Source organism: Mirounga angustirostris, unplaced genomic scaffold, assembly GCF_029215605.1.
Source record: "Mirounga angustirostris isolate CCGP_5_RB_7025 unplaced genomic scaffold, mMirAng1.0.hap1 SCAF_2, whole genome shotgun sequence".
Classification (NCBI taxonomy): Eukaryota; Metazoa; Chordata; class Mammalia; order Carnivora; family Phocidae; genus Mirounga; species Mirounga angustirostris.
Genome location: NW_026991710.1, coordinates 21,611,912 through 21,636,960, shown reverse-complemented (window position 1 = coordinate 21,636,960; position 25,049 = coordinate 21,611,912). Strand labels below are relative to the sequence as shown.

Here is a 25,049-nt window from a genome sequence, read left to right as displayed (position 1 = left end):
TCAATCTCTTGATTCGAGGTTGTGTTGAAATTTTGACTTTTTTTTTTTTTCACATTCTATCATTCCGAATTACAGAAATGGTAGGTCTTTAGGAAGTGATATAAAATAAAACCCTTCACTTACAAAAAAGACCAAAATAAGACTGATGCCCAGCATAATGTCTTCACTTCTAAAATGAATGTCTTATCGTACCTCCTGCTAGTTTCTCAGCTGCTCTGCCCTGGAAGTAAATCTTGTTAAACCAAGATACAGCAAAAGCGGATATGCCTTTGATTTTTCATTCCCTTCATTGAATCCGTGGATGTCCTCTTTGCATTCTTCCAAAGTAACAGACTCTGGCAGCAAGTCTTCTAATCAAGAGGTGGAAGGTTGAGAAGTTTGAAGAGATCACTCTGTAATTTTCTTTTTTCGGAAAGTGATGAAGAAAACACTGTCAGATGGAGACAACTGTATTTGACCTGCCCCATTGAGACCTTTCAGGGAGAAATAAAGTGGACGGGGATCTAGAAGATGTCCGGTGAGAGAAAAGTCGTTAAGAACCCCAAAGTACATTTGAATTCCATTACCTTTTTCAAATCTTCCCACTTTCTACGCCACCCGTGGCTCTGAGTGAAGAGCAATTTACAAGACAAAATGATACATTATCTAGAGATAAATTTGCAAACTGGCAGAAGAAAATTGTCCCAGAGGCTACATTACCTCAAGTTTATTACAGTATCTTGAGTTCTTATTGCATATATTGTTACATGCCTTTTACAAGTCAGGAGTATATATATAGTATGCTCAATTTAGCAGAAGTTATGTCTATTGCTTCTCTCTTGAAAATCAGCAGCATGCAGTGCAATATTTGGTGTGCGGAGTTACTGTTTCAAAAAGTGAAAAACTACTTAGGTTTAACTGAAGAGGGAACATGATCTTTATTGGCTTATATGCAAAGTTTCATTTTGGTTTTATGCAGAGTTTGCATAGTTCATGATTATTTTCTAATGAAAAACTAGATGTGTTGTCAGTGACCTTGAAGAAGATCAGGTGACAGTAGCAAACAGAAAAATTTGAAGAAGAGGCATAACTTTTAAAGTAGAAAGGTCAGCAAGAACTGCCTGAAACAAAAAAACCAGAAAATATTATTAATATCAGTATTCTAATGGGCAAAGGAAGCCACAACAGAAACACCACTGCAATGTAAGTCTGGCATTGACACCTTCTCTAAGATCTTCACGTGTGTCCTAAATCTGCACTGAAGCTACAACCTCCCTTCTCTTTTCTGAACATCTTAATGTTAGAACATGTGCAAAATACTAAAACGTGCAGTAGAAAGTAACCTGGACTTTTGCCTTGAGCCTTCTTCAAATATACAAGGTAGCAGGAGTTTATAAGAGGTCTAACATTTCAACTTGCTTCTATAAATAAACGTACATTACGAATCCTGGTCCCGTTATTCTAGTATACGGAGTATCTGGCTTCAGGAAATCATTTTGAGATGGAACTGATGTTTATTCAATTGCAAGATGCATAAACATCCTCTTCCCTTTAAACAAAGAATGTAGGCAGCTATTTTAAGGGTAAAATTTAAATTTCTATGAGAGATAACAAATAGAGTAATATGGTAAGCCACTACTTAACTGAACTACGTTTCAGGTATAAATTATACTATTGAAAAGAAACCAGCTTTAAAGAATTAATCCATTATTAAAAATAACCAAAAAACCTTGTATCTTTACTGTATCATCTGAATGCATGCTCTTTAACTCTCTCAACTCGTTTTTCCTTGTTCTAGCAGAATACACGATGTGAACAATAACCAGAAAATGCAACCCAAGCCCCAATAGCTGCTACTAAAATTCCTGGGTATCTTGTTTCCCCCATAATGGTTATAATGGTTTCCTATAACAATCTTGTTTGTGATTCCTTCACAAGAAGATTGTCTTCAACTGATTAAGGAATCTTGAGTACTTAATATTACTTAGCTTGAAACTTACAGGTTTTACCCGAGTTAAAAAATTAGGCGATGAGTAATGTGTATCCTATGCATCTGAGACTACAGGGCCCAGGCCTGGCAATCTCTCAGGAACTATTCCCAGCCCCGCCGAGTGAAACTTATCCTTACTTCGGCTGCAGCCAGTGATGTCACCTCCATCAGGTTCACTGCTCGGAAAGCAAACACAGCTGCCGCCAGCACTGGAAAAGAACGCACACTATTTCAACTGCTGGCCTACCCATCAGCCTGACACATCGACTGCTATGCCCACACCCCCAGGAGGGCTCAGAGCTCGCACTTTACATGACTGTCCGCACGCATTCTGAGTTAAGGCCTTGCGATGAACGGAAACCGTCTGCTCCGGAGGACGGAGTGCCCGATGGCTAGATAAACCGAATCCCACAGGTTTGGGAAAAAGGAAAATTCAGTGGTCTTAAAAGAGCCATTTTATAAACTGCTTCTTTCCTACCTATGACTTAAGCCGTAAGCTCTTAAATATAAAGAAATATATAACAAATATAATAAATACAGACAAATAAAGGTTTATTTTAATGCAGGTATTTCTTACTAATGCAACAGGATTCTGAAAAGTTATATGGAGACTGTATTTGCAAATTTATCAGATCATGTTTCGTATCTATCAAGAGGTATCCTGATAGACATGTGCAATAAAGACTTTTCTTAAAAAATATTTTTCTAGGGGCACCTGGGTGGCTCAGTTGGTTAAGCGGCTGCCTTCAGCTCAGGTCATGATCCCAGGGTCCTGGAATTGAGCCCACTTGGGCTCCTTCCTCAGCAGGGAGCCTGCTTCTCCCTCTCCCTCTGCCTGCCACTCCCCCTGCTTGTGCTCTCCCTCTATCTCTATCAAATAAATAAATAAAATCTTAAAAAATATATATTTTTCTAGTATTTTGTTGTATTTATACTTTTATATTCAGCATTGACTTTCCTAGAGTGTCATAAATGGATAGGCCTGTGGGGAGAGCTGCTGTGGACTGATCCTGAAATTTACATTAATGTTGGCTATAGGAAAAAGAAGTTGAAACTTTGAAAAAAAATTCTAGGACACCTTAAGGGTCAATAATGTACATGTAGTAGACAGCAACATTTGGATTTTTGTTTCTATCAATCATATGCATATGACAAGAAAGTAATGCTAACATGTAATCCGTCTTATTATATAATCTGTCATAAAACCCCACGCGAGGGAATGCATCATCGTGAACAGCGAAAGGACCCGAATAAGAGGCAGGTACCCTGACAAGGAGGTGGTGCTGCCTAAAGATGACTCTTGACTTCTCCCTTGTTTTTTCTTTTTTATCACCAGTGGTGGTAGTTTCCTCCCCATCCAGTAAGTCCTTGAAATTTAGGAAATAAATGGTAAGGAATCTCCAAAATTATTTGGAAGACTGGCTCCTAAGTATTTGGCATAGCTAATACAAATATCTTTAAATACATTTTTACTATAGGAATAATAATAACGCCAATGATAATTCACATCAACTCTATGAGTTAAGTACCACTGCTAGCCCCATTATATGAAGATGGAAACTGAGGCCCAATGAGTTTGGAGGACATGTTCGGAGTCCCACAGGTACAAAACAGTAGAGTGAAAACTTAACCTGGCTCTGGAGCCTGAGCATCTAACCATTCACTCTGTGATGACTTTATTGAGATTGAAGGTAAGTAGTAATGACTCTTCCCTGACATGAAAATCTGGGTGCTTTCCTATGAATCGTCATCTCTGCTGTCCTTCAGAATGGTTTTCCAGAGATGGCCTGAAGCATGATGCTATGGTGATCCTGGGCTCTGACAGGTAGGTGGTTGTGCCTGAGGAGAAGTCAGCATCCAGACCTCTTAATTTCCCCAGACAGACACTGAGTGCAACCACACCAGACTGGGAAACACAGGCACTTTTCTAGGGTACAACAGATTTTGGGCAGTCTAGCAAAAAAAAAAAGCATTGCAACTAGTTAGACAGGAGAACTCTGAGGGAAAAAAAAGATGGTACTGGTAAAACAAAATTTAAAAAGTCAAATCAGCTGGGATTATTTAATATGTAACAAGGGATACAAGAGATCAGGGACAAAAAATTTACCTTTTAACAAAAAAGGAGAAAACTTAAGTACTTTAAAGTCACTAAGCTTCTAAATTTATAAGAATATCAAAGAAAAGAACTTCTGTGGACCAGCAACTTCTTTATAGATTTTTAAAATCTGGAATCATTTTGACAATGGGGACATTTGGGAAGCTAAGGAATGTGACTGCTACTTCCTTTTTTGTGTATAATTTAATAGAGTTGGTGAAAGCTTGACAGGATGGCCAAATTTTCTGCTCTAGCAGGAAAGAGTTTTACATGGCGGGAAATTGTTTTTCCAAAGGTAGATAAGAGGGGGAAAAAAAGATCAGTTCACTAACTGACCTCAGCATCCCAAGTGCTTATGTGCTCATAACCTTTATTTATCTTGGTGTCACATCACAGAAGTTCCTTTGTGTCTGCTTCATGTTTGATTTGCCCAGCCCTTCCACAGAACACGTTTGTTTGCCAAGGAGTAAAGATCTCCACTTCGGGATATTCTCAACTGCAATCATGCTTCACGGTTAATATAGAAACTCTAATATTTACCTGTCATCTTTTAAGCTATTCTCATTGCTTTAATTCTAAGCAACTCTATCATAAGCATTAAGACACTTACGCTTTAAACTGTTTTTCAAAAGACCCTAATTAATTCAAACTTAAAGCCAGTAATATTTACTAACAATTTCTAAAGGCTATATAATGACTAACTTGAGCAAAAAAGGTGGTTCCAAAATATCCATTCCAAAAAATGTCTGAAATAATAAAAACTAATTCGGGTATGCCTACACGAAATGGTCTACTCCGTGGCTCCTTATCTGGATTCACAGTAGGGTAGTTCCCACCAGTCTAGTTCCATTTCTAGATGTTCTATAATTCTTCTCTGATGATTTAAAAAAGCACTCAGGGAAAGCGGACGGATGCTGCCGTGCAGACTGCATTTCTACCTATACACCAGTGACATTTTTATTAATGCATTGAGCTCACAGCAGAGTGCCTAGTTTAGAGCAAATGCATTATTCAACATTCACTTATTTCTCTCTCACTTGAGTTTGCTGGGGGGTTTTAAGTCACAAAATGAGAAAATTTAAATTGGAAGCGGTCTTGAAGGTCTTCCAATTCAACATTTCTTTCACAGTAGAAAACCTCTTAACCTTTGGGTGACAGTTAAAAGCCCATTCTGTTTTGAAAAATCCTAATTATTACTTTCTTATACCTAACCCCCTTCTTTAACATGCTCTAATATCTTTTTGAAATAATACAAAAAGCTATACACAACACTCTTCAAAATTTATGACACACCCAGAAGAGGTTTATTTGCTGGAAAGTCTAAAATCCCGTTGCCTGAGAAATGGTAGCAGAAAACAAGGCTTCTTAGCCTGGAAAGTAGAAGCTTTGGGGAAAGGCAAGAGTAGAAAAAACATGATGATGACCATGGTGTAACAGGAGTTCATTTTAACAAGGTATATTGTCCAGAAGTGAAATAAGCTATGTTGTCAGACAAGGACTCCAACACTGAGAGTTCAAGCAGAGGATGAGAACTGCCTATCAGAAACATCTAAAAGAAGTCAAAGAATTCCTCTACTTCTAGATTATAAGTATCACTGCCATTCAGCCAAGGGAAATGAGGGCAGACCCTTCTTTCCTAAGTCATATCTGTGTGGGCTTAAAACCCAATTGAGATAGAAAGGTAGTAGGAATTGTTAACATCAGTAAGTGGGATCTCTGATTACACCAAGGGTGATGTTTATCTTCATGGCACTTTATTATTACTGTAATTTTCCTTTTTGAAATGCCATACAATTACTCTAGACCTCTCAGCATTCAAGAATATTTTAATATGGTACCTAAACAACCTTCTGCAAGAAAAGGGTCTTCTTCAATTAAGCATTATTTCCACAAACCCAGAGAGGTGTCTTCACAATGCTATCAGTATAAGGTAAGGAAACGAAGTTCTCACGCAGGTCAAATAATTTATTCAATATTACACAACTGGAGAAGGTTGGACCCAGCATTCTGCCAACTTTTCTGCTCTCCACTCATTGTTGTGAAAACCTTGTGCTATTTATTTGAATTTCCTGATAATCCCAATGATTAAAAATAACTGAGCCTATTTTGTATAAGAGAAGCAAAATAATATAATTAATAAGAAATCTGTGCCCTATGTATTATCCTACAGTTGTCTTGTGTGTATATCTATTGTAAGAACTGCTTAATTATAAATAAGAGATAAATCTGTGGCTTCCTGAAAAAAGATGAAAATTTTTTTTGGCTTAAGAGAATACCTAAAAGGGGAAACTCAATCACCAGGAGTCAGAGACTGTTAGCAAAAAGGAAAAGGTTTCGAATTCAGTAGAAGCTGAAGTCCAAAAGAGCTAAGATTTCCATTCTGTAGGGAGGCTCTGTGTCAGTCTGGATTTTAGGCAGTGGTTGGGAAGGGGCACAGAACAGACGCTGAGATATCTGGGGAGCCAGGAACAGAACTTCAGTGTACATGCTACACGGACCTCACAGGTGCTGAGGGATAGTAAGCCCTTGCTCAACTAGAAACGAGGGAGGAGAAATGGACTTCCCTGGGAGCAAAGAAGAAAGACGAGGAATACACTAGTGTTGGGATGTTACACATAAGTATCTAGATCTCAGACCTTCAGTACTTGTTTTCTAAGGCAGATAGATCTATTAAATATTTATGAGTTAAAAACGACAAATAACTATAGACTCAAACTGCAATTACAGATGATGAATGTTAGAAAGGAAAGGGGCTTTACTATAGAAACGTGTGTTTTACAAACAAGCACTTATTACCAGCAAGAATTTCCAGAGAGTTGTATCCTAGGATTCTGTCCCACAAAAGCAGGAGTTGATCTGTAGCTAAGTATCCAGAGAAAGCTCGAACCATCCATTTAAAGGATATGCGAAGTCTGTAAACAAAGAAAAAAGAAAATACATTTTACTAGTGGCTTTCTTATTACAAAAAGGCAATATCAGAAGAGCCAACCAATTCATTGTTTGGGTAACTTCTCTGTGAGGCTTAGAAATCACCTATGCATTTACATCTTACATGCTCTCTCTTTTTTTTTTTTTTTTAATATTTTATTTATTTATTCATGAGAGACAGAGAGAGAGAGAGAGGCAGAGGGAGAAGCAGGCTCCCAAGGAGCAGGGAGCCCGATGCGGGACTCGATCGCAGGACGCTGGGATCATGACCTGAGCCGAAGGCAGACGCTCAACCATCTGAGCCACCCAGGCGCCCTCTTACATGCTCTCTTAAACGCTGCAGAAGGGCAATGGTGAGAAACCATGAGTCTTCAAATTAGTGGTCTCAACATATTAAGAGGAAAAATTATATCTGCTATGTTATAGTTCAGCCTTTGGAAAACTCACTCACTTCTATGTTCTGTTTTTCAGGGTCTGAACTAATTAGCTATCAATGAGGTGGTCTTAAGAGTCAACAGTTCTTCATAGTTTGAATCATGATTATTTGAATTTTTATTCCAAATACTTAAAAGAGTACTTGGTAGCTGTATACTTTTCCAATTCAATGAATTATATCCCATTTTTCAGTCAAATAGCTACAAAGGATGAATAAAATAAAACAATAGGCAGGAGTCTTTGAAGACCAAGAAAAATAGTTTTAAAGCTATAAAGGACCTTAGAACTAGATTTCTGATTTCAAACCCTTCATTTTAAAGGGGAGGTTAGCAGAACTCTGAAAGGTCAACCAGAAAATTCAACTGATTTTGAAAAAAAAAAAAAAAAATCCTAAGAGATATGAAACTCCATTATTTACAAGTAGATTATGTTACAATAATAATTTCTCTCTGAAATCAGGAAATGAACTCTGTAGCTTTGGTGCCTTATGAGAGAAACCAGTCCCTCACACTTCTGTACTATCTATTAGCATCTAAACATCACTTGACTGCCCCTGAGTGGTGCTAGGCAAACTCTTTGCTGGAGCTGTTACAATATTATGTAGATAAGTATCTGTGTTATTTTCTTAAAGCAAGAGAAAGGGACCTAGAGATTGCCATTGTTGATGTGGTATTAATTCTTTTAAGACCAAAAAACACCCCCAAGTTTTCAGAAATTCCTCAAGACTAGATAACTATTATTCTAATATAACAAAGTACATGTAGTGAGTAGTATTGACAAATTAAACTTTTTGGTTGGTTTTAGAATATCTGTTTATAAATGCTGAAGAAAGTTTTGGCCACCAGATATTTTAAATTTAAAAAGATCATTTGACTTTTAAGTCTAAATTATTAATGTCATCCAGTTTCATTTTACTGGATCTCTCATAGTGTCTTATTAGGACAATAGCACCACACATTGTGCCCCCTCCATATACAGTGCAGAATTAGTTTCTTAGAAATAGTTTATTGAGGTATAATTTATGGATAGTAAAATTCACCCTTATTAACGCACAGTTCTATGAGTTTTGTTAAGAACCAAATGGAAACTTTAAAACTGAAAAATACAATAGCAAAAACAAATCAAAAAACATCCCTCATTGGATAGATCTAATAGCAAAATGGTAATGACAGAGAAAAGAGCCAGTGAATTTGAATATAGATCAATAGAAAGTGTCTCATCAGAACCATAGAGTAAAAAGGATTGAAAATAAAATGAATAGAGTTTCAGGGACCTCTGGGATGAGACCAAAAGTTTCAACATTTGTATCACTGGAATCCTAGAAGAAAAGGAGAATAAGTATGGCGCAGAAAAAAATATTTGAAGAAATAATGGTTGAAAATTTCACAAAAGACATAAACTTACAGATTCAAGAAGCTCAGAGAACCCCAAACAGGAAAAACACAACAGAAATCCATGCCCAGCTACATCATAATCAAACTGCTGAGAACTGAAGACAGAGAGAAAGAATATTTTTTCCTGAAATGTTTGGCAGAATTTACCAGTAAAGCCATCCAGGCCTGGAGTTTTTTTGAAGGTAGAATGTGATTAATTAAAAAATGTATACTGTAAACCCCAGGACATTGTTACGGACTGAATGTTTCTGTTGTCCCACCCCTCCATTCATATGCTGAAACTCTCCCCCAGTGTCATGGTATTAGGAAAGGTCTTAGGGTGGTAATTGGAATGAGATGAAGTTATGTGGGTGAAGCCTTCAGGGTTGGTAATTAGTGCCTTCATAAGAATCATGAGAGAGCTTGTTTCTCTGCTCTGCTCTCCAACCATGTGAGAATACAATAAGAAGTCGGCAGTCTGCAGCCTAGAAGAGGGTCCTCACTAGAACTCAACCATGCTATCACCTTGATCTTAGACTTTCAGTTTTCAGAACTGTGGGAAATGTTTCTGTTGTTTATAAGCCACACAGTTTATGGTAATTTGTTATAGCAGACTGAACTAAGACAGGCATCTATCAAAAAAATGTTTTAAGAAAGGTATAAAAAAAAAGGTATAAATAATAATCCAATAGTAGAGATAAAATGTAATAAAAAATATTCAATTCAAAAGCAGGCAGGAAAAGAGGAAAAAAAGAATAAAAAAAGACAAATAGGGGCATCTGGGTGGTTCAGTTGGTTAAGCTGCTGCCTTTGGCTCAGGTCATGATCTCCAGGGTCCTGGGAACCAGCCCCGAATTGGGCTCTCCACTCAGTAGGGAGCCTGTTTCTCCCTCTCTCTTCCTGCCGTTCCCCCTGCTTGTTCCCTCACTCTCTCTGTGTCAAGTAAATAAATAAAATCTTAAAAAAAAGAAAAAAAGACATAGAAAATGTCTACCAAGATAGTAGATGGTACCAATTGATATAACTTTAATTCAATAAAATCAATTACAAATGTAAATGGAATAAACACTCCAATAAAAAGACAAATTGCTGCACTGGAAGACCCAACTATACTTTTGACAAGAAAGGCACTTAGAAAATAAAGAAATCAATAATCAATACATTAAAAGTAGAAGGACAGAAAGAATACACCATACAAATTGTAATTGAAAGAAAGCTGGGATGGCTATATCAAACACAGTAGATTTATTATCAGGAATAAAGACATTAAATAATGATAAAGGGATCAGTTCTTCTAAAAACAGAGCTTCTAATGCATGAAGTAAAAATATATATAGCAATGAAGGAAGAAATAGACATATTCACAATTATAATTGGAGACTACCATTTCTTGCTCAACAATTAATAGAAAAAGTAGACAGAAAATTAAGTTTGTAAAGGCTTGAACATTATCAAAAACTTGACTTTGTTGCCATTTACAGAAAATTCTGCTGAACACTAGTAGAATATGAATTCCTTTCAAATGTACTTGGAATATTCACCAAGACAGGTCACATTCTGGGCCATATAACAAACTCCGACACATTTAAAAAAATTGAAATCTTATGAAGCATGTTGTCTAATTGTAACATAATTAAAATAGAAATCAATAATAGAAAGATATCATAACTTTCCAAATATTTAGAAATTAAACAACACACTTCTATATAACCCATGGTCAAAGAGAAAGTCACAAGAGAAATTAGGAAACACTTCAAGGGGCGCCTGGGTGGCTCAGTCAGTTAAGTGCCTCACTCTTGATTTTGGCTCAGGTCATGATCTCAGGGTTGTGAGATGGAGCCCTGCATCAGGCTCCATGCTCGGGGGGCGGGGGAGTAGTCTGCTCGAGATTCTCTCTCTTCCTCTGCCCACCCCTCCATCCCCCTCTCATGCATGCTCTCTTTCTCTCGAAAGAGAAAGAAAGAAGAAAGAAAGAAAGAAAGAAAGAAAGAAAGAAAGAAAGAAAGAAAGAAAGAAAGAAAGAAAGAAAGTAGAAAGAAAGAAAGAAGGAAAGGAAGGAAGGAAGGAAGGAAGGAAGGAAGGAAGGAAGGAAGGAAGGAAGAAAGGAAGAAAGAAAGAAATGAAAAAACATTGTGAATTGAATGAAAATGAAAACACAACATATCAAAATTTGTTGTGTGGAGGTAATGTGGTGCTTTGAAGGCAATTTATAATAATATTGCTTATATTAGAAAAGAAGAAAGGTCTCAAACTAATGATCTTTCACCTTAAACAAGAAGACAAGAGCAAAATAGACCTAAGGCAAACATAAGGAAGGAAATAATAAATGTAAGAACATAAATCAATGAAGTTAAAGAGAGAATAATAGAGAAAATCAAAGAAACCAAAACATGGTTCTTTCAAAGAAGAATAAAATTAATAAAGCTCTAGCCAAACAATCAAGAAAAAAGAGAGAGAAGATACAAATATCAATCTCAAGAATGAGAGAGGTGTTGGTCACTGTGATTCTCTAGATATTAAAAGGTTAATTAAGAATATTTAGGGAATATTTTGAATAACTTTATGTCCATAAATATAACTTAGATTAAATGAACAAAGTACAAAGCTTATTCAAGAAGAAATAGATAACCTGAATAGTCCTATTATCTACTGAAGAAGTTAAATTCTAATTAAAAACCTTCAACAGTATCAGTTCTAATTCATAAAAGCCTTTGAAAAATTGATTTCTAGCTTGACAATTAAATTTTTATACTTTCTTCTGCATAAGAATTTTAATGTTTGCCATAAGTCATTGAAATAAATTTGTTCCTTTTCATGATTAAAGTACATAAATAGCTAGAAAAAATCAGTTTAGTTTCTAGCAGTAAACTAGATGTCTTCATCCTAGTAAAGCCTCATCATATACAAATATTCATCGCACAAGAGTAAAACCAGAGGCCAATTTACTACAAGTTTAAGAAAAAAAGACTTATGTGCAATATAAAATATTTCTGCCACATTCTTGTTTTATAATCTTAATCATTAACAGAATCTTTTTTTAAATTAATTAATTAATTTATTTTTTAAAAATTTTATTTATTTATTTGAGAGAGAGAGAATGAGAGAGAGGACATGAGAGGGGGGAGGGTCAGAGGGAGAAGCAGACTCCCTGCTGAGCAGGGAGCCCGATGCGGGACTCGATCCAGGGACTCCAGGATCATGACCTGAGCCGAAGGCAGTCGCTTAACCAACTGAGCCACCCAGGTGCCTGCAGAATCTTGTTTTTTAATGGCTACAAAGGAAAGAGTATAATCTCAGTATTATCGATGGGTGATATGAAGTAGTGTTTTATAAAAGGTATTTCTAAGATCTAAGATGTCTGAAATTCAACAGTGCTTTAGAGAAAGTACATATATATATATGTATAAAATTTTATGTGTATGTATAAAATCCTTCACTATTGAAACAACTTCATGAGGTAGGAATTCTCTTGATTTTAAAGATGAGGAAGTTGAATTATCTTGATTTAAAGAAAGAAAATGAGACTTAGATGAATTAAATAACTTTATCAGGATTATGCAGTTTAGTAGATAGAATTTAAATCCTGGTCTGTCTCTTAAACCCACCCACACATCCATCCGTCCATCCATCCATCTGATGTAGATTCAAGTGTGGAGTAAACTAAACTATTGTATTTCCCATTAACTACATTTGTGGTCTCAAAGAGTTAATGTTCCTTTCAAATATGCCTGCCAATAGGGGAAACTGGTTTCACAGAGGGGAAGACAGTGACAAAACATTAATAAATCATTTAGAAACTTCTGTTGCCTTAGACATTGTTATTTTTATAAAAAAGAGAAGAGAACCAATAATATTGAAGTCCAGAGGTACCATACCTACATGTTCACTGATAACTCATATGGAGATAAATGAACAAATGTTCAAACTTTTAGAACAAAATAATCAGTGTACAATCATTACTAGGTTAATTGATCTAGTTTCCTTTAACAAAAGACAGCAAACTTTAACCTATATAGCTTTCATTAAGTTGTTCTCTGAAAAATTTAGCCTAAAATGACTTAATTTTAGTATTATCACATTTCTTATGTAGTATTTGTGTTCACAAATTTTTGCCTCAATTTTGGCCAACACCTTTCCTTATGAATAGAAATTAGTTCATTTTAGTGACTCTTACATCAGGCACAAAAATCTCAGCAAATAAGAATTTATTAGGATTTTGGAAATTCTTCTAAGAATTTTTGGCACAATGTAGAGCTACACTCTATTACTTGATAATTTTTGTTTTATTGGAGAAATTGTTAGTTTAATTTCTCTAAAGATTACTGTATCTTCAAAGGTGCTTTACAATGATGTAACAGAACTTTCTGATGTCAATCTATTCTTCAATTAGGAGAGAAAGGTACTCACGGTTGAGCCCCAATTTCTCGTAGATGATAGAAGAGCTGGGGGAGATAGGTTTGAAGAAGAGTTTCAAACAGCAAACAGAGGGACACAATACCCTGGATATAATAACAAAACATAAGAGAAATACATATTTTAGTGTTTAAAAATTAACTCTGGCAATAAGTTATTCAAATGGAAATGAGGAAAAAATTATCAACATAAATATTTTTATATTTTCTAAGAGTAAAAAACAGGAAATGCTATAATGATCTCTAATGCTTTCTGTTTTTTTTTTTTTAAGATTTTATTTATTTATTTGACAGAGAGAGACATAGTGAGAGAGGGAACACAAACAGGGGGAGTGGGAGAGGGAGAAGCAGGCTTCCTGCAGAGCAGGGAGCCGATGAGGGGCTCGATCCCAGGACCCTGAGATCATGAGCCGAAGGCAGTTGGTTAACCAACTGAGCCACCCAGGCGCCCCTCTAATACTTTAAGATACATTTTCCCCCTATTTATGTATACCTACTATTATAGGTATGCTAAGGAACCTCCTTTTTAACACAATAGGATCCCCATAAAACCTGGTGTATAATATTCAGAGAATCCAAGGAAAACATCATTTTATAGAAAACCTGCTACTTTGTAAGCCCTGTTTTATCACTTATGTCCAGCAAACTAGTTTTTTCTGGCTGCATTCCAATTTCCAGGTATTTCTCTGGTACTATAGCCACACCCTTGACTCTCTCCCTCCATATGTCCCTTCCCTTCCGGCTGCCTCACCCATCCAGGAAAATATTTCCTGCTTTTCTCACTCTTTCTTTGAAATCCATTCCCAGCGGAAGACTGACTACAGACTGTTTGAAATTTGCATCAGGAAGTTATCAAACAAGCATGTTTCATTACCTTAGTATAAAGAGATATATATATTTATTGAAATCTACTTTGTATAAGGGCATTATTTGTAGAGGACAAGAAGTAACAAATTTAAGCAAATGGTTTTTCAAGTGTGTTTATTACTTGACAACTCTGAATAAAGTCTTTCTTGTAGCTCAACATTCCTCAGGGTTGATCTTTGTGAGGAAGTTTTAATCCTCTTTGTGAGTTTCTAAGGAAAAAAAGGCTGGCATGGTTCCAAATAGTTCAGTCTGGCTACAAGCCAGAAAAGGAGCTGACTGCCTGTAAGTCTATTCCACTGAATAAAGAAAGGCAAGAGGCAGGGCTGACCCAACCAATTCACTGAGAAAGGACACCTCAAGGTCAGCATGGAGCTAGAGAAGGAATATCCAGGGTTGCTCGATGTCAAGATTCAGTGCTCTGCATAAGGAAAATACTATGGGTGTATACTGGGCAGCCAGCTAAAAAAAATTTTTTTTTTAACTCTGAAGCATAAAATGATACAGAATATGAGAGTAAGAAATCTGAGGCTAAAAATTAGGTTATTAGAAAACAAAATTATTTGTATATTTCTGATTACTCTAGACTAAAAAATTAATGTAAGATAAGCACTAACTCTACTTGTCTCAGAGAACAGGAACCCAAGATAATTGGTGGTGCTTCATTTGTTCATCAGAGACATCCTGGATTTCTGTTACTTGTCAGTTTTTACTAGCAATGTAGGAGAGCAAAGTCGGAGACTGAGGCAGGTGGACTAGGAATACACAGGGTTAAACTGTGCAGGATAAAGAAAAGCGATTCAGTTTAATAGCAGTGACAGAGTCTTCTCTTCAGGGAAATCTGGTAGCCCCGATACATTCCAATTTAGTGTTTCTTCCGGAGAGTCAGTTGAGTTATCCGCAAGTAGACCACAGCAGGCCCAAAGGTGAAAAAAGGATAACTAAAGTAAAATAAACACTGTTTTTACTCAGGCTCATGGGTGGGAAAAAAAGATGTGATAAGGGACCAGCCAACATGAAATAGATAAAAATGTTCGACTCCCAATCGGCTCCTCTTGGACGTTCATATTGAGGTCAACAGAGCCATCTACTGAACACAAAGAAAGTATCTATGGTAACTGACAATTAGTCAAATATGAAACTGAAAAACAAGTGACAAATAAATGTTTGATTTTCATTAACAAAGAAGAAAGTACGATGATAATCACAACAACAATAATAAAAACAGCAGCCACTTATTTACTGAACACCCGCCAGGAGCCAAGTGTTACCATGGCGCTCTGTAGCCCTACAGAGACGTATTAACCTCATTGCCTAGATGAGGATGTCAGTGCTCAAAGAGGGTAGGCATCCTTGTCAATAATACAGACATTTTTATATGTGTTTTCTGTTAATATATAAAAGATAATGTAAGTACAACTGATCAAGACCCTTTTCCTCCCTAATTATCACCATAAATATTTAAATATCAATTTCTTCTCTTTCATTTATTCTTTTTATTTTTTATTTTTTTTTATTTTTTAGAGAGCGAGCGAGAGAGAAACAGCATGAGAGGGGCGAGGGTCAGAGGGAGAAGCAGGCTCCCCGCTGAGCCGGGAGCCCGATGTGGGACTCGATCCCAGGACCCTGGGATCATGACCTGAGCCGAAAGCAGACGCTTAACCATCTGAGCCACCCAGGCGCCCTCTTTCATTTATTCTGTAGAATGCTTGACATCACAAATTAAAATTTGTTGCTTTATAATTTAACTGAGTAAGAAACTTTTTCTTAAGGAAAGAAAACAGATTAGAGTCTAATTTGATCTAATTTTTATGAACTTACAGAAGGATGAGAAGAGATGGAATGGAGTCTGAAGAAGAAACGCACATACATCTCACGGAATATCTGATACAATTTGGAAGGTTCATGGTAGAGAAAACAAAGCGGTGCAACTGAAAGAATAAAGAAATTAATCGATAACGTTGCAGAACTATTAAAACTTTAGAAAATAAATTAATGAAACATGAAAGAATAAATCAGTATTTTATAGTAATATTCATTCAAAGACAAGTTTAAAGTCATATATATTGCTTCTTCATGTTGAAAAGGAAATATATACACATGTAAAAAGTTCAGTCATTAAAAATTATAAAGAAAGGGGTAATTAAAAACTACCATAATCCCAACTTAACGGAATGACACAATGGAATTACATATAGAGGGATATTAAAAATTCAAAGTAACTTTAAAATCTATGTAAAGTCAAGTCTCTTTTTTTTTAATTGAAATAGTAAGAAAGTGAGACACAGGCAATTCATTTTCACTTTGTCCACAAAGGATCCAGAAAGTTTTTCAAAGTTTTTTATTTTGGAAGTCAGGTAAGTAAAATACAAGATGATTTATGACTAGCGTTTAGAATCATGGTCTTCAACTCATTCAATTTGAAAATAAAAATTCTGATTAACAGTTTAGACTATTAGTCCTTGAGACTGGCGTATCTCACATGTACAAAGACAGTTTTTATGGACTCATAATAAAACAACTCTCAGGCAGAGGATTTATTTCTCTAATGAATGTTGAATTAAGTTCTCCTTTGCACCAATTCTTGGCAATTAAGCACAGGTGGGTCAACTCAATCAGACATCCCACAACTGAATATCAGAAAGTCCTAATCTCAGATGCTGATATGACAACATGATTATTCTGGACTGACATGGTCATGCTTCTCATCTTTTCAAACCTTGAGAATTTTATGCAGCATGAACATATTTACAATGCAGATACATAAAACTGTACTACCTAAATATTAATTTTAAAACACAGTAACTTACTGAGTAATCTTAGCTATGATATAAAACGGACAAGTTAGAAATTCTCAGGCTCCATAATCCATCAGTACTGCCCCTGAGGGCAGTAGGTATTAAGTTATCAGGGAAAGCAATAAGCCAACTCAACTCAATTCCTTTTGACAAAGTGAAAGGAAAAATGATTTAAAAAATTTTAAATTCTTACAAATATAAAAATTCAATTATCTGGAATAAATGGCAGTGCACAGTATTACAGATGAGTAAATCATCAAAAGCTAGCATTGCAAGGGAGAGATTTCACTTTTTCTGAAGGGGAAAAGAGAGAGAAATCAATTTTAGGGGAGTAAATAAATACCTACAAAAATAAGCTACTTTTATATATAGAGAAAAAAATTACATTATATACATACACATTCAAAAACTGACAGGCATAACTTTCCATTTTAAAACTAACTTTAAAAACTTATTTTACTACCAAAATAAATTGCTATTTATTAAAATAGCCCAAATTAAGGTATTCTACATATTTAAAAAGAATAATTCATATTCCAATTGCAACAACCTAAGAAAAAGCAATGTGGAATAAATACATGGCATTATTATAAATTCAAAGTGAAGCTCTGAAATTTATTTACCTTTTTAGGCATATTTTTTCCTTTAACTTTGAAAGTTATTGAAATGTAAAAACCTAAAATCTGAGTCTAAAGATTTTATGGGTTCAGTACTCATTAATTATCATTTCTAGTGAAGGAATAAAAGAGAATTTTAAAATCAGCACTTTTTTTACAAACATGTATAATACAAAACCTCTACAATCAGTTATTATTCAAGATACCCCTACTGTTTGTGTTGAATTCCTTTATATAGCTATGAAATGGAAAAGACTTTAGTCCTTTATAATGTGATATGTAAGAAATCTACATGAGTTTACTTTCTATTTAAAGCACATTTCCCTATTTTGTTCTTCCATAAAAATGAATTAGCTCATTATCTTTTTAATCAATTAAATATGCTACCATAGGAATTTCTTTGTGAAATCATTAACACACTATACCTACAATAACTTCATTAATCTGCATAAACGGGAGAGGAGAAGGCCAGTTTAAAAATAAAAAGTTTTGAATCAGTTTTTAAATGAGAGAAGTAGTATAATTCTGAAGAAACACAGAAGCTAAACCTGAAGTAGCAAAGCACGACGCGGCGTCCCTTGGGGACGCTTTCCGGTTATTCTGGTGTATACTGGTTCTGAGTAAGTGTTGTTGCTAAGGTGCGTGGCTGCTTCACGTACAAAGAAACTGTATCAAACATTTTGCCTCATCTACTTCCTTAGGAACATTAGACCTTAGCCTACTTAAGTGACCAGACGTGTGAATAAGCAGAGTCGGAGTCAATGATGTATTTTGTTCCCTAAGAATCGCTAGATTTAAACCTTCATGACATCATTAATGTCCTCCAAATCACTCAAGTTCACTTTTTAAAAACTGTTTACTTGAAAAATTCTCGCAGTTGGAATTAAAATAGACAGATAACAGGCTAACACTTTTATTATTAGATTTAAAAATTTATATTCTTAACCTTTTTGGGGTTTTTTATTTTAAATTCCTCACATATTTATAAAAGAGAAATGTGCTGAAAGGTCATTATAACGTTATGTATTATGTTATGAAATTTTGGTTGCTCAAGAGAATAAAGCAGAGTGCCTTGTAATTCAAGCCTGTGATCAACACCATCAAGGGTAGCATAATGCAAAGTTCCTAGGTCTTCCGAACCCTTTTCGTTGTCTGCTAGTTTTAAAAGTCTTAGGTTATGCCATTCACCATATTGTCTGATGTTGAACACAGAGGGGCTTTTACAAAGAGAAGTGTTAACGTGTCGCTGATTCTTTTTATAAAAGTAAAACATTAAGGTATTTCTGTTTAGTGTAAAGGTGGGGAGGTAACAGTTGGGGTGACAACACTTTTCAACATGTTTATATGTAATGTGTGACAATTTAAAAATTAAATTGCATTAAGGGGTAGAGCATTCTTCCTTTTGCTCATCTTCATCAAGTTTCTTGCATTCCTCCTTCAGTGACACCTGAGGACGGAAATGCATTCAGGGTTCTCACGCCTGCACATGCGCTTTTCACATGGTCCCTCAAGACATGCGAGCCTTCAGTGAAACCTGCTGTCTCTGCCAGCAGTCTGGAGAAAGCATAGACTCAAACTCAGTGTTGGCCCTCCCTTCACATTCTTTCTGACCTATTATTTGTTTAAAAGACTTAGGAGAATTAGTTCAGGAATTTAAGCAACCTCATTTTCCACCTATGAGAACTAAATATTAACATGTATCTCTAGTTTCCTTCAGATTAGAACCTGGTCAACACAGAAGCACTTTCACAATATGTTCTAATTTTAATTTGTTAAGCAATCATCATCTGACAAATCGTGATGACCCTTAATTTTTAAAAAAATTTAATTGGAGATATAAACAAATACTAAACTCAGTGTTTAAAAATGTTCACAATAACTTGTTAAGTGGGTGGGTGATGTGGTATAAAGTGTGATCTTCATGTTTAATTTTCTAAAGTGTGATAAAAACAGTGAATATTTTAAAGCTCAACTTACCATACATTGAAAATCCATGGAAAGGGATTACACCTAAAAAAAATATAAAAAAATGTTTCTTTTCAATTAGTATACCCACTGAGTTACTAGGTAAGCTTGAGAGGATTAAAACTGAAAATAGAAAGGTTTCCTATTTTTGCTTCAACTTTGTTCATGAATGTCAGAAAGACTTAGTGAGAGTAACCAACAACAAAAAAATGCTTTTTAATACTTGTATAAAAACAAACTAGAAGTTTTCAATATATATCCACTTAACTTTCTATTGATAATGTTGAAAAACTAAAACTATGAATATGTTACAAAAACAAGACAGAAACAGAACAAGGCAGATCACTGAACTAAGTTTAAGAACAAATTACAATGGTCTCAGAAAGTCAATAGATTATGTCCTTCCTGAAACAACTTCATCCTGTATATTAGAATCCAATCTGTTAAAAAGATTAAGTGGTTGGCTTACACAAACCAGCTGGGTAACCTCAGGAAAGTCACCGAACTTCCTGAGTTACAGTAACTGCTTGTCATGCACAGGAACTAAGACTGTCTCTGAAATATCACCTAGCTCTAAAATTCTATGTTTAACAATTATGCCTAGAGCAAACACAGAAAAATTTGTGAGATCTAAAGAAAACTGGACATAGAAGGACCTTCCAGTTTAAGAATCTTTACCAACTTAAAGGTCTTTTGCTTCTAGAAACTGAAAAAATTTAAAACCAGATTAGATTCACATTACAAGTCAACATTCCTAATGACGTGATAGCCACCAGCTCGAATTCCAAGGAGCACTTAGAACGAGGGCCCACACACCTCTTTCTTCAAGTTTCTCTCTCTGCTTATATCTTTGGTTGAGTCTCTTTTTCTTCTTATGAATGATCATCTTTTTCTACCTTCCCTCTCTGCTGCTTAATTTTATTTCTTTTACTAATTATAGGCTTTTAACAAATAATAAAAAAGTCTGTCTTTTCTAACTTTTCTACAATAAAATTGTTGACATCTGAAAAAAAAACTGAGAGGAAAATGAGTTAATAAATAGACATATTTTAATGCTTTACAGAAATGTAAGTACATATTACATTTTTCTAAATACTAGATCTCAAAGCAGGTGGCTATTGTACAAAATCCCTATATTCTTACTGCAAAAACCCTTTTTCTTTCCTCTGTAAGCTACTGCAGCAACATTTGAACAAGCAGGTTAAGGTAGTCAGAAATGGAGTTGTTACTATTATTATTTTCATCTTCTACAAATATGTATTAAGGATCTGCTAAGGATAGGAATACCCTAGTCCAGACAAGCCACTTCTAATTAGGAAGCTTATTGTGAGTGAATTCATGAACTACCAAGCAGGGAAAAGGGATGCATACATTAAGACGACTATTGGCTAATTGCACTTCCCTCACATTTTCCTCAAGTTCTGAAATCTACAGCTGCTCTATAAGCAGCTAGGTTATAAGCTATTTGAGGCAAGGGGCACAATTCATACTGTGTATTATCTTCAGCACCCATCACAGTATCTTTTACAAAATAAGATATAAACTGATGGAAATTTGAGCATTTATAATCAAGTCTTCTAAATAAAATACTAAAGTACAACAGAGAACAAACTAATGGTTGCCAGGGGGAGAGAGTAGGGAGGGGCATAGGCAAAATGGGCGAAGGGGAGTGGGGGAAACAGGCTTCCAGTTATGGAATGAGTAAGTTACGGAGATGAAAGGCACAGCATAGGGAATATAGTCAGTGGTATTGCAATAATGCTCTATGGTGACAGACAGGCGCTATACTTGTGAGCATAGCATAATGTGCAGACTTATCCTATCACCCTGTTGGTCACCTGAAACTAATGTAACATTGCGTGTCAATGATACCCATATAAAAAAAAAATTAAAAAGTGAAAAAAACATTGAAGTGTAAGATTCATTTATGAATAAGTAATTAACACGTAGGACAGGAAGTTCTCAAAAACTCAGTTTTTAAATTAGAAATGGCCAATGAAATCCTACAGATGTGAATATGAATTCTGTGTGACTCTAGGCAAGTTACTGACACTCTCTGAGTCTCTATTTTCATTTTTTAAAATGGAGATAAACAAGACCAACTTCACTGAGCTGTTCTAAAGCACCTGTGAGTTAATGTCCTTAAAGTGCAATAGTCCAGTATTTAGGACACAGGAGATGCTCAACAACCATAGCTATTTTATGGTCTCAGAAGGGAGAGCACCACTTTTAAGTATCAGCTTAAACCTAAGAATATCTTTTTTTGGTAAGTATTAGATAAGGGTTCACTTCAGCTTAATCAAGATTAACCAGGGCTTACGATTCCAAAAAAGCGTGCACGGTCTGCTCTGTTGAAGAAGGACAAAGTGAAATTCTGGCAGACAAAAGTAGAAGGCATAAGAAGCAGTAAAGAATCCATTAACACTCTCAGGCACATATCGCCTAGAACATTTCTTTGATCTCAGAGGTTGTCATGTTCTTGGCCAGTTTTCCAAAATCCTTTCCTTTGTCTCTCATCACTTCAGCCTTTCGGGGGTCAAGTTTCATGCGTGTGGCCGTCATCCAAGAGTACTTCTAACAGGCGTTGGGATGCTTGGGACACCATCTCTTCTCTGGCCTTAGAGTTCTGCAAGTCTGCCATAACTGATTATTTTAAGATACTAAGCTTCCTTTGTCTATGTAAAGAAAGTCTAAAATATGAACTGCCTGTCCCATTCAATAGGAATAACTTTCTAAAGTAATGGTTTCATGGACCTTTGACATAGCTCAGAATGGTAAGCATGGTCAACAAAAATGAATCTTGAACTAGATAAGATATAAATAGTAAATATGACTCAGAAAATACACCAAATATTAACATGCTTTGCACTTACTAAATATTTTCCCTTCATTTCCTCACTATCTCTATTAATACGTAGCACTTTTAATTGTATCACAGCTCTCACATCTGACTCACTTTAACATCATTCCAAAGTTTTATACTCCTTCATTTGGGATTACTTAGTACAGTTTATTTAATTCATTTGTGGAAATAATCATTTCCTTTGGTTATTCTCATTCTACATGTAGCCTACAGGTAAGAGTTGGCATTAGGACAACAGTTACGTTGTTTTCTAGCTATTTCTGTTATCTTTCTGAATTAGAACTTCAGAATATGACTTTGTTACTTTATTTCATAATTAAAATTTCCCAAATACTGGAACGCAACCATATTTAAAGATCAATCTAAAAATCATACTTTAAATACAATTTTCATTAGGCTTTCAATTTATGTCTAAAGTTACACATCAAATAAATTTTGGATTATGAAATGTTTTTAATTTATTTAATTAATAAAGATGACAAAGTACATTGCTATTTATCAACTTGACACTTGTAAGAGGATTTATTTATTTATTTATTTATTTTTTAAAGATTTTATTTATTTATTTGACAGAGAGAGACAGTGAGAGCAGGAACACAAGCAGGGAGAGTGGGAGAGGAAGAAGCAGGCCTCCTGAAGAGCAGGGAGCCCGATGCAGGACTCAATCCCAGGACCCTGGGATCATGACCTGAGCCGAAGGCAGACGCTTAATGACTGAGCCACCCAGGTGCCCCACTTGTAAGAGGATTTAAAATGACATATTGTCACTATGTGTTCCAAGAGGCTTTCCTAATCTTTGTTGTGAGGGGCTGTCCTGTGTACGGTAGAATGTTTAACAGCATCCCTGGCCTCTATTCACGAGATACTGGTAAAACCTCGCTTCCCCTGGCTCTGACAACCAAAAGTGTCCACAGACATTGGCAAATGTTTCCAGGGGGAGGGTGAGTGGGGCATGGAATTGCCCTTGGTTGATAACCACTGATCCAGAGTCCCCGAACTCCTCTGCCTAATGTCACTAGCAACTAATTATTTTCTCTTTTCTTGTAGGAAACAAACGGTATTAGCAAATTGTGGTGTTTGTTATTGAAGTCTCAGTCAGATCTATGTCTTGTCCCCTTGCTTGTATTCTTGTTCCTCTATATTCTTCTGTATTCACTCCTTCATTCATTTGCTCTCTCATTCAACAATATTTACTGAGCAGTGACTTTATGCCACGCATGATTCTCAGTGCTAGATATGTTGGTCATCAAAAGGTCCTTGTTCTCTTGGAACTTACATTAGAGTGACATTTTTATTCCACATAGTAGTAAGGATGATCTCTGAATTGGAGAAGAGATGTCACTGAGAAGAGTAGAGTAGGGAACTCCAAAACTCCATCCCTTTGCTAAAGCGATGGCTAGAACTGTTAGATCAACTTCTTTTGAGTTCTGGAATCTAATAATAATAATAAACCTTACAACCAAGGAAATGCTTAATTAAAAAAAAGCTGCTGAATTTTGGAAAGAGAGCATTGTGATATTTTAATTTACCCTACCTACCATTGCCCATTGTCCATGACGATATAGCCCCCCATGTTCCTGAGGCAGCTTGCTGGGCCCAGAGTGAACAATATGGATCTTGAATCAAAAAACTGTGGCTGTGTGCCTTGACCTGTCTAGTAGCTACCTGAGGGACTAGGCTGAAGCGGCCTACCCACTATCAAAAGCCTGTAAGTGCAAACATACTCCCTGCCGCTCCCTGGGGCAGCAAGGACAACAGATGAGGCAAGCAGTAGACAGATTGATAACCTTGGGAAGGAAGAGGCTGGGGAAGGATAAAGGCTTTGAAAAACTTCTCTCTATTCAGGGGAATCTAGAAAAGACCTAAGAAGCACTTCAGCTTTCACTTCTGCCAGACTCCTAGGCTCTGCATAGGCAGGAAGCGAAGGCTACGATAGAACTACAAATGGCCTCACTAAGCCTTGAAGGAGTACCAGCCTGCAAAGCCTGGGGTAATTTTTTTTTTCTTTTGGTTTCAGATGTTCAAGGAAATCTCTGTCAAATTATCAGCTGACCACTCAACTGATGGAACAGAGACTTTAGTGGGCACTCAATACAAAAAACACAATCCTGACAAAAGCAGTTTAGGAAAGTCACTAAACAAACAATTGGCTCACAACAAGCAACAACAACAAATTCTGGGGAGGGAAGACAATCTGGTTCTAGTTACCACACTCTAATAGTCGAGATATCTAGTTATCAACAAAAAATTTACCAGGTGTGCAAAGAAAGAAGAAAGTATAGCCCAAGGGGATCAGGAATACACTTATCATGATGAGCACTGAGTAATGTATGGAAGTGTTGAATCACTATATTGTACACCTGAACTAATATAACACTGTATGTTAACTAATTGCAATTAAAATTCTTAAAAAAGGATAGCTCATTCACAGGAAAACAAGAAAGTAACAGAAATTGTCCCTGAGGAATCAGCCCAGACACTGGACTTACTAGACAAAACTTTCGATCAACTGTCTCCCTATCTGACCTGGTCCCTAAGTCTCCTACCTCACCTTATACCAGATTATGTTTTGCTCACTGTCACCAGTCATGCTGGCCATCTTGTTCTTCGAACCATCAGGTATGGCCCTGTCTTAGGCCCTTCACCATGCTATATATTCCCTCTGGAAGGTTCTTCTCCTACCTCTTTGAACAGCTCACTCTGCATATTCTGGTCTCTGTCCATATTCTA

The 25,049-nt window shown here is 36.0% G+C and overlaps 1 protein-coding gene across 6 annotated transcripts in view; it reads right to left on the bottom strand.

Annotated features, from left to right (window-relative positions):
- Positions 1-419: 419 nt before the first annotated feature.
- Positions 420-25,049, bottom strand: part of TBC1D19 (TBC1 domain family member 19) — a 156,658-nt gene continuing 132,028 nt past the window's right edge. For all 6 annotated transcript variants that reach the window (XM_045881361.3, XM_045881364.3, XM_064584351.1 and 3 more), the window contains 6 exons: positions 19,469-19,501; positions 15,898-16,007; positions 13,208-13,299; positions 6,861-6,976; positions 2,108-2,178; positions 420-1,100 (listed from right to left, as the gene is read on the bottom strand). In XM_045881361.3, coding sequence (XP_045737317.1) covers positions 1,026-1,100; positions 2,108-2,178; positions 6,861-6,976; positions 13,208-13,299; positions 15,898-16,007; positions 19,469-19,501 — 497 coding nt within the window. In that variant the 3' untranslated portion in view covers positions 420-1,025. The remainder of the gene's footprint in view (positions 1,101-2,107; positions 2,179-6,860; positions 6,977-13,207; positions 13,300-15,897; positions 16,008-19,468; positions 19,502-25,049) is intronic.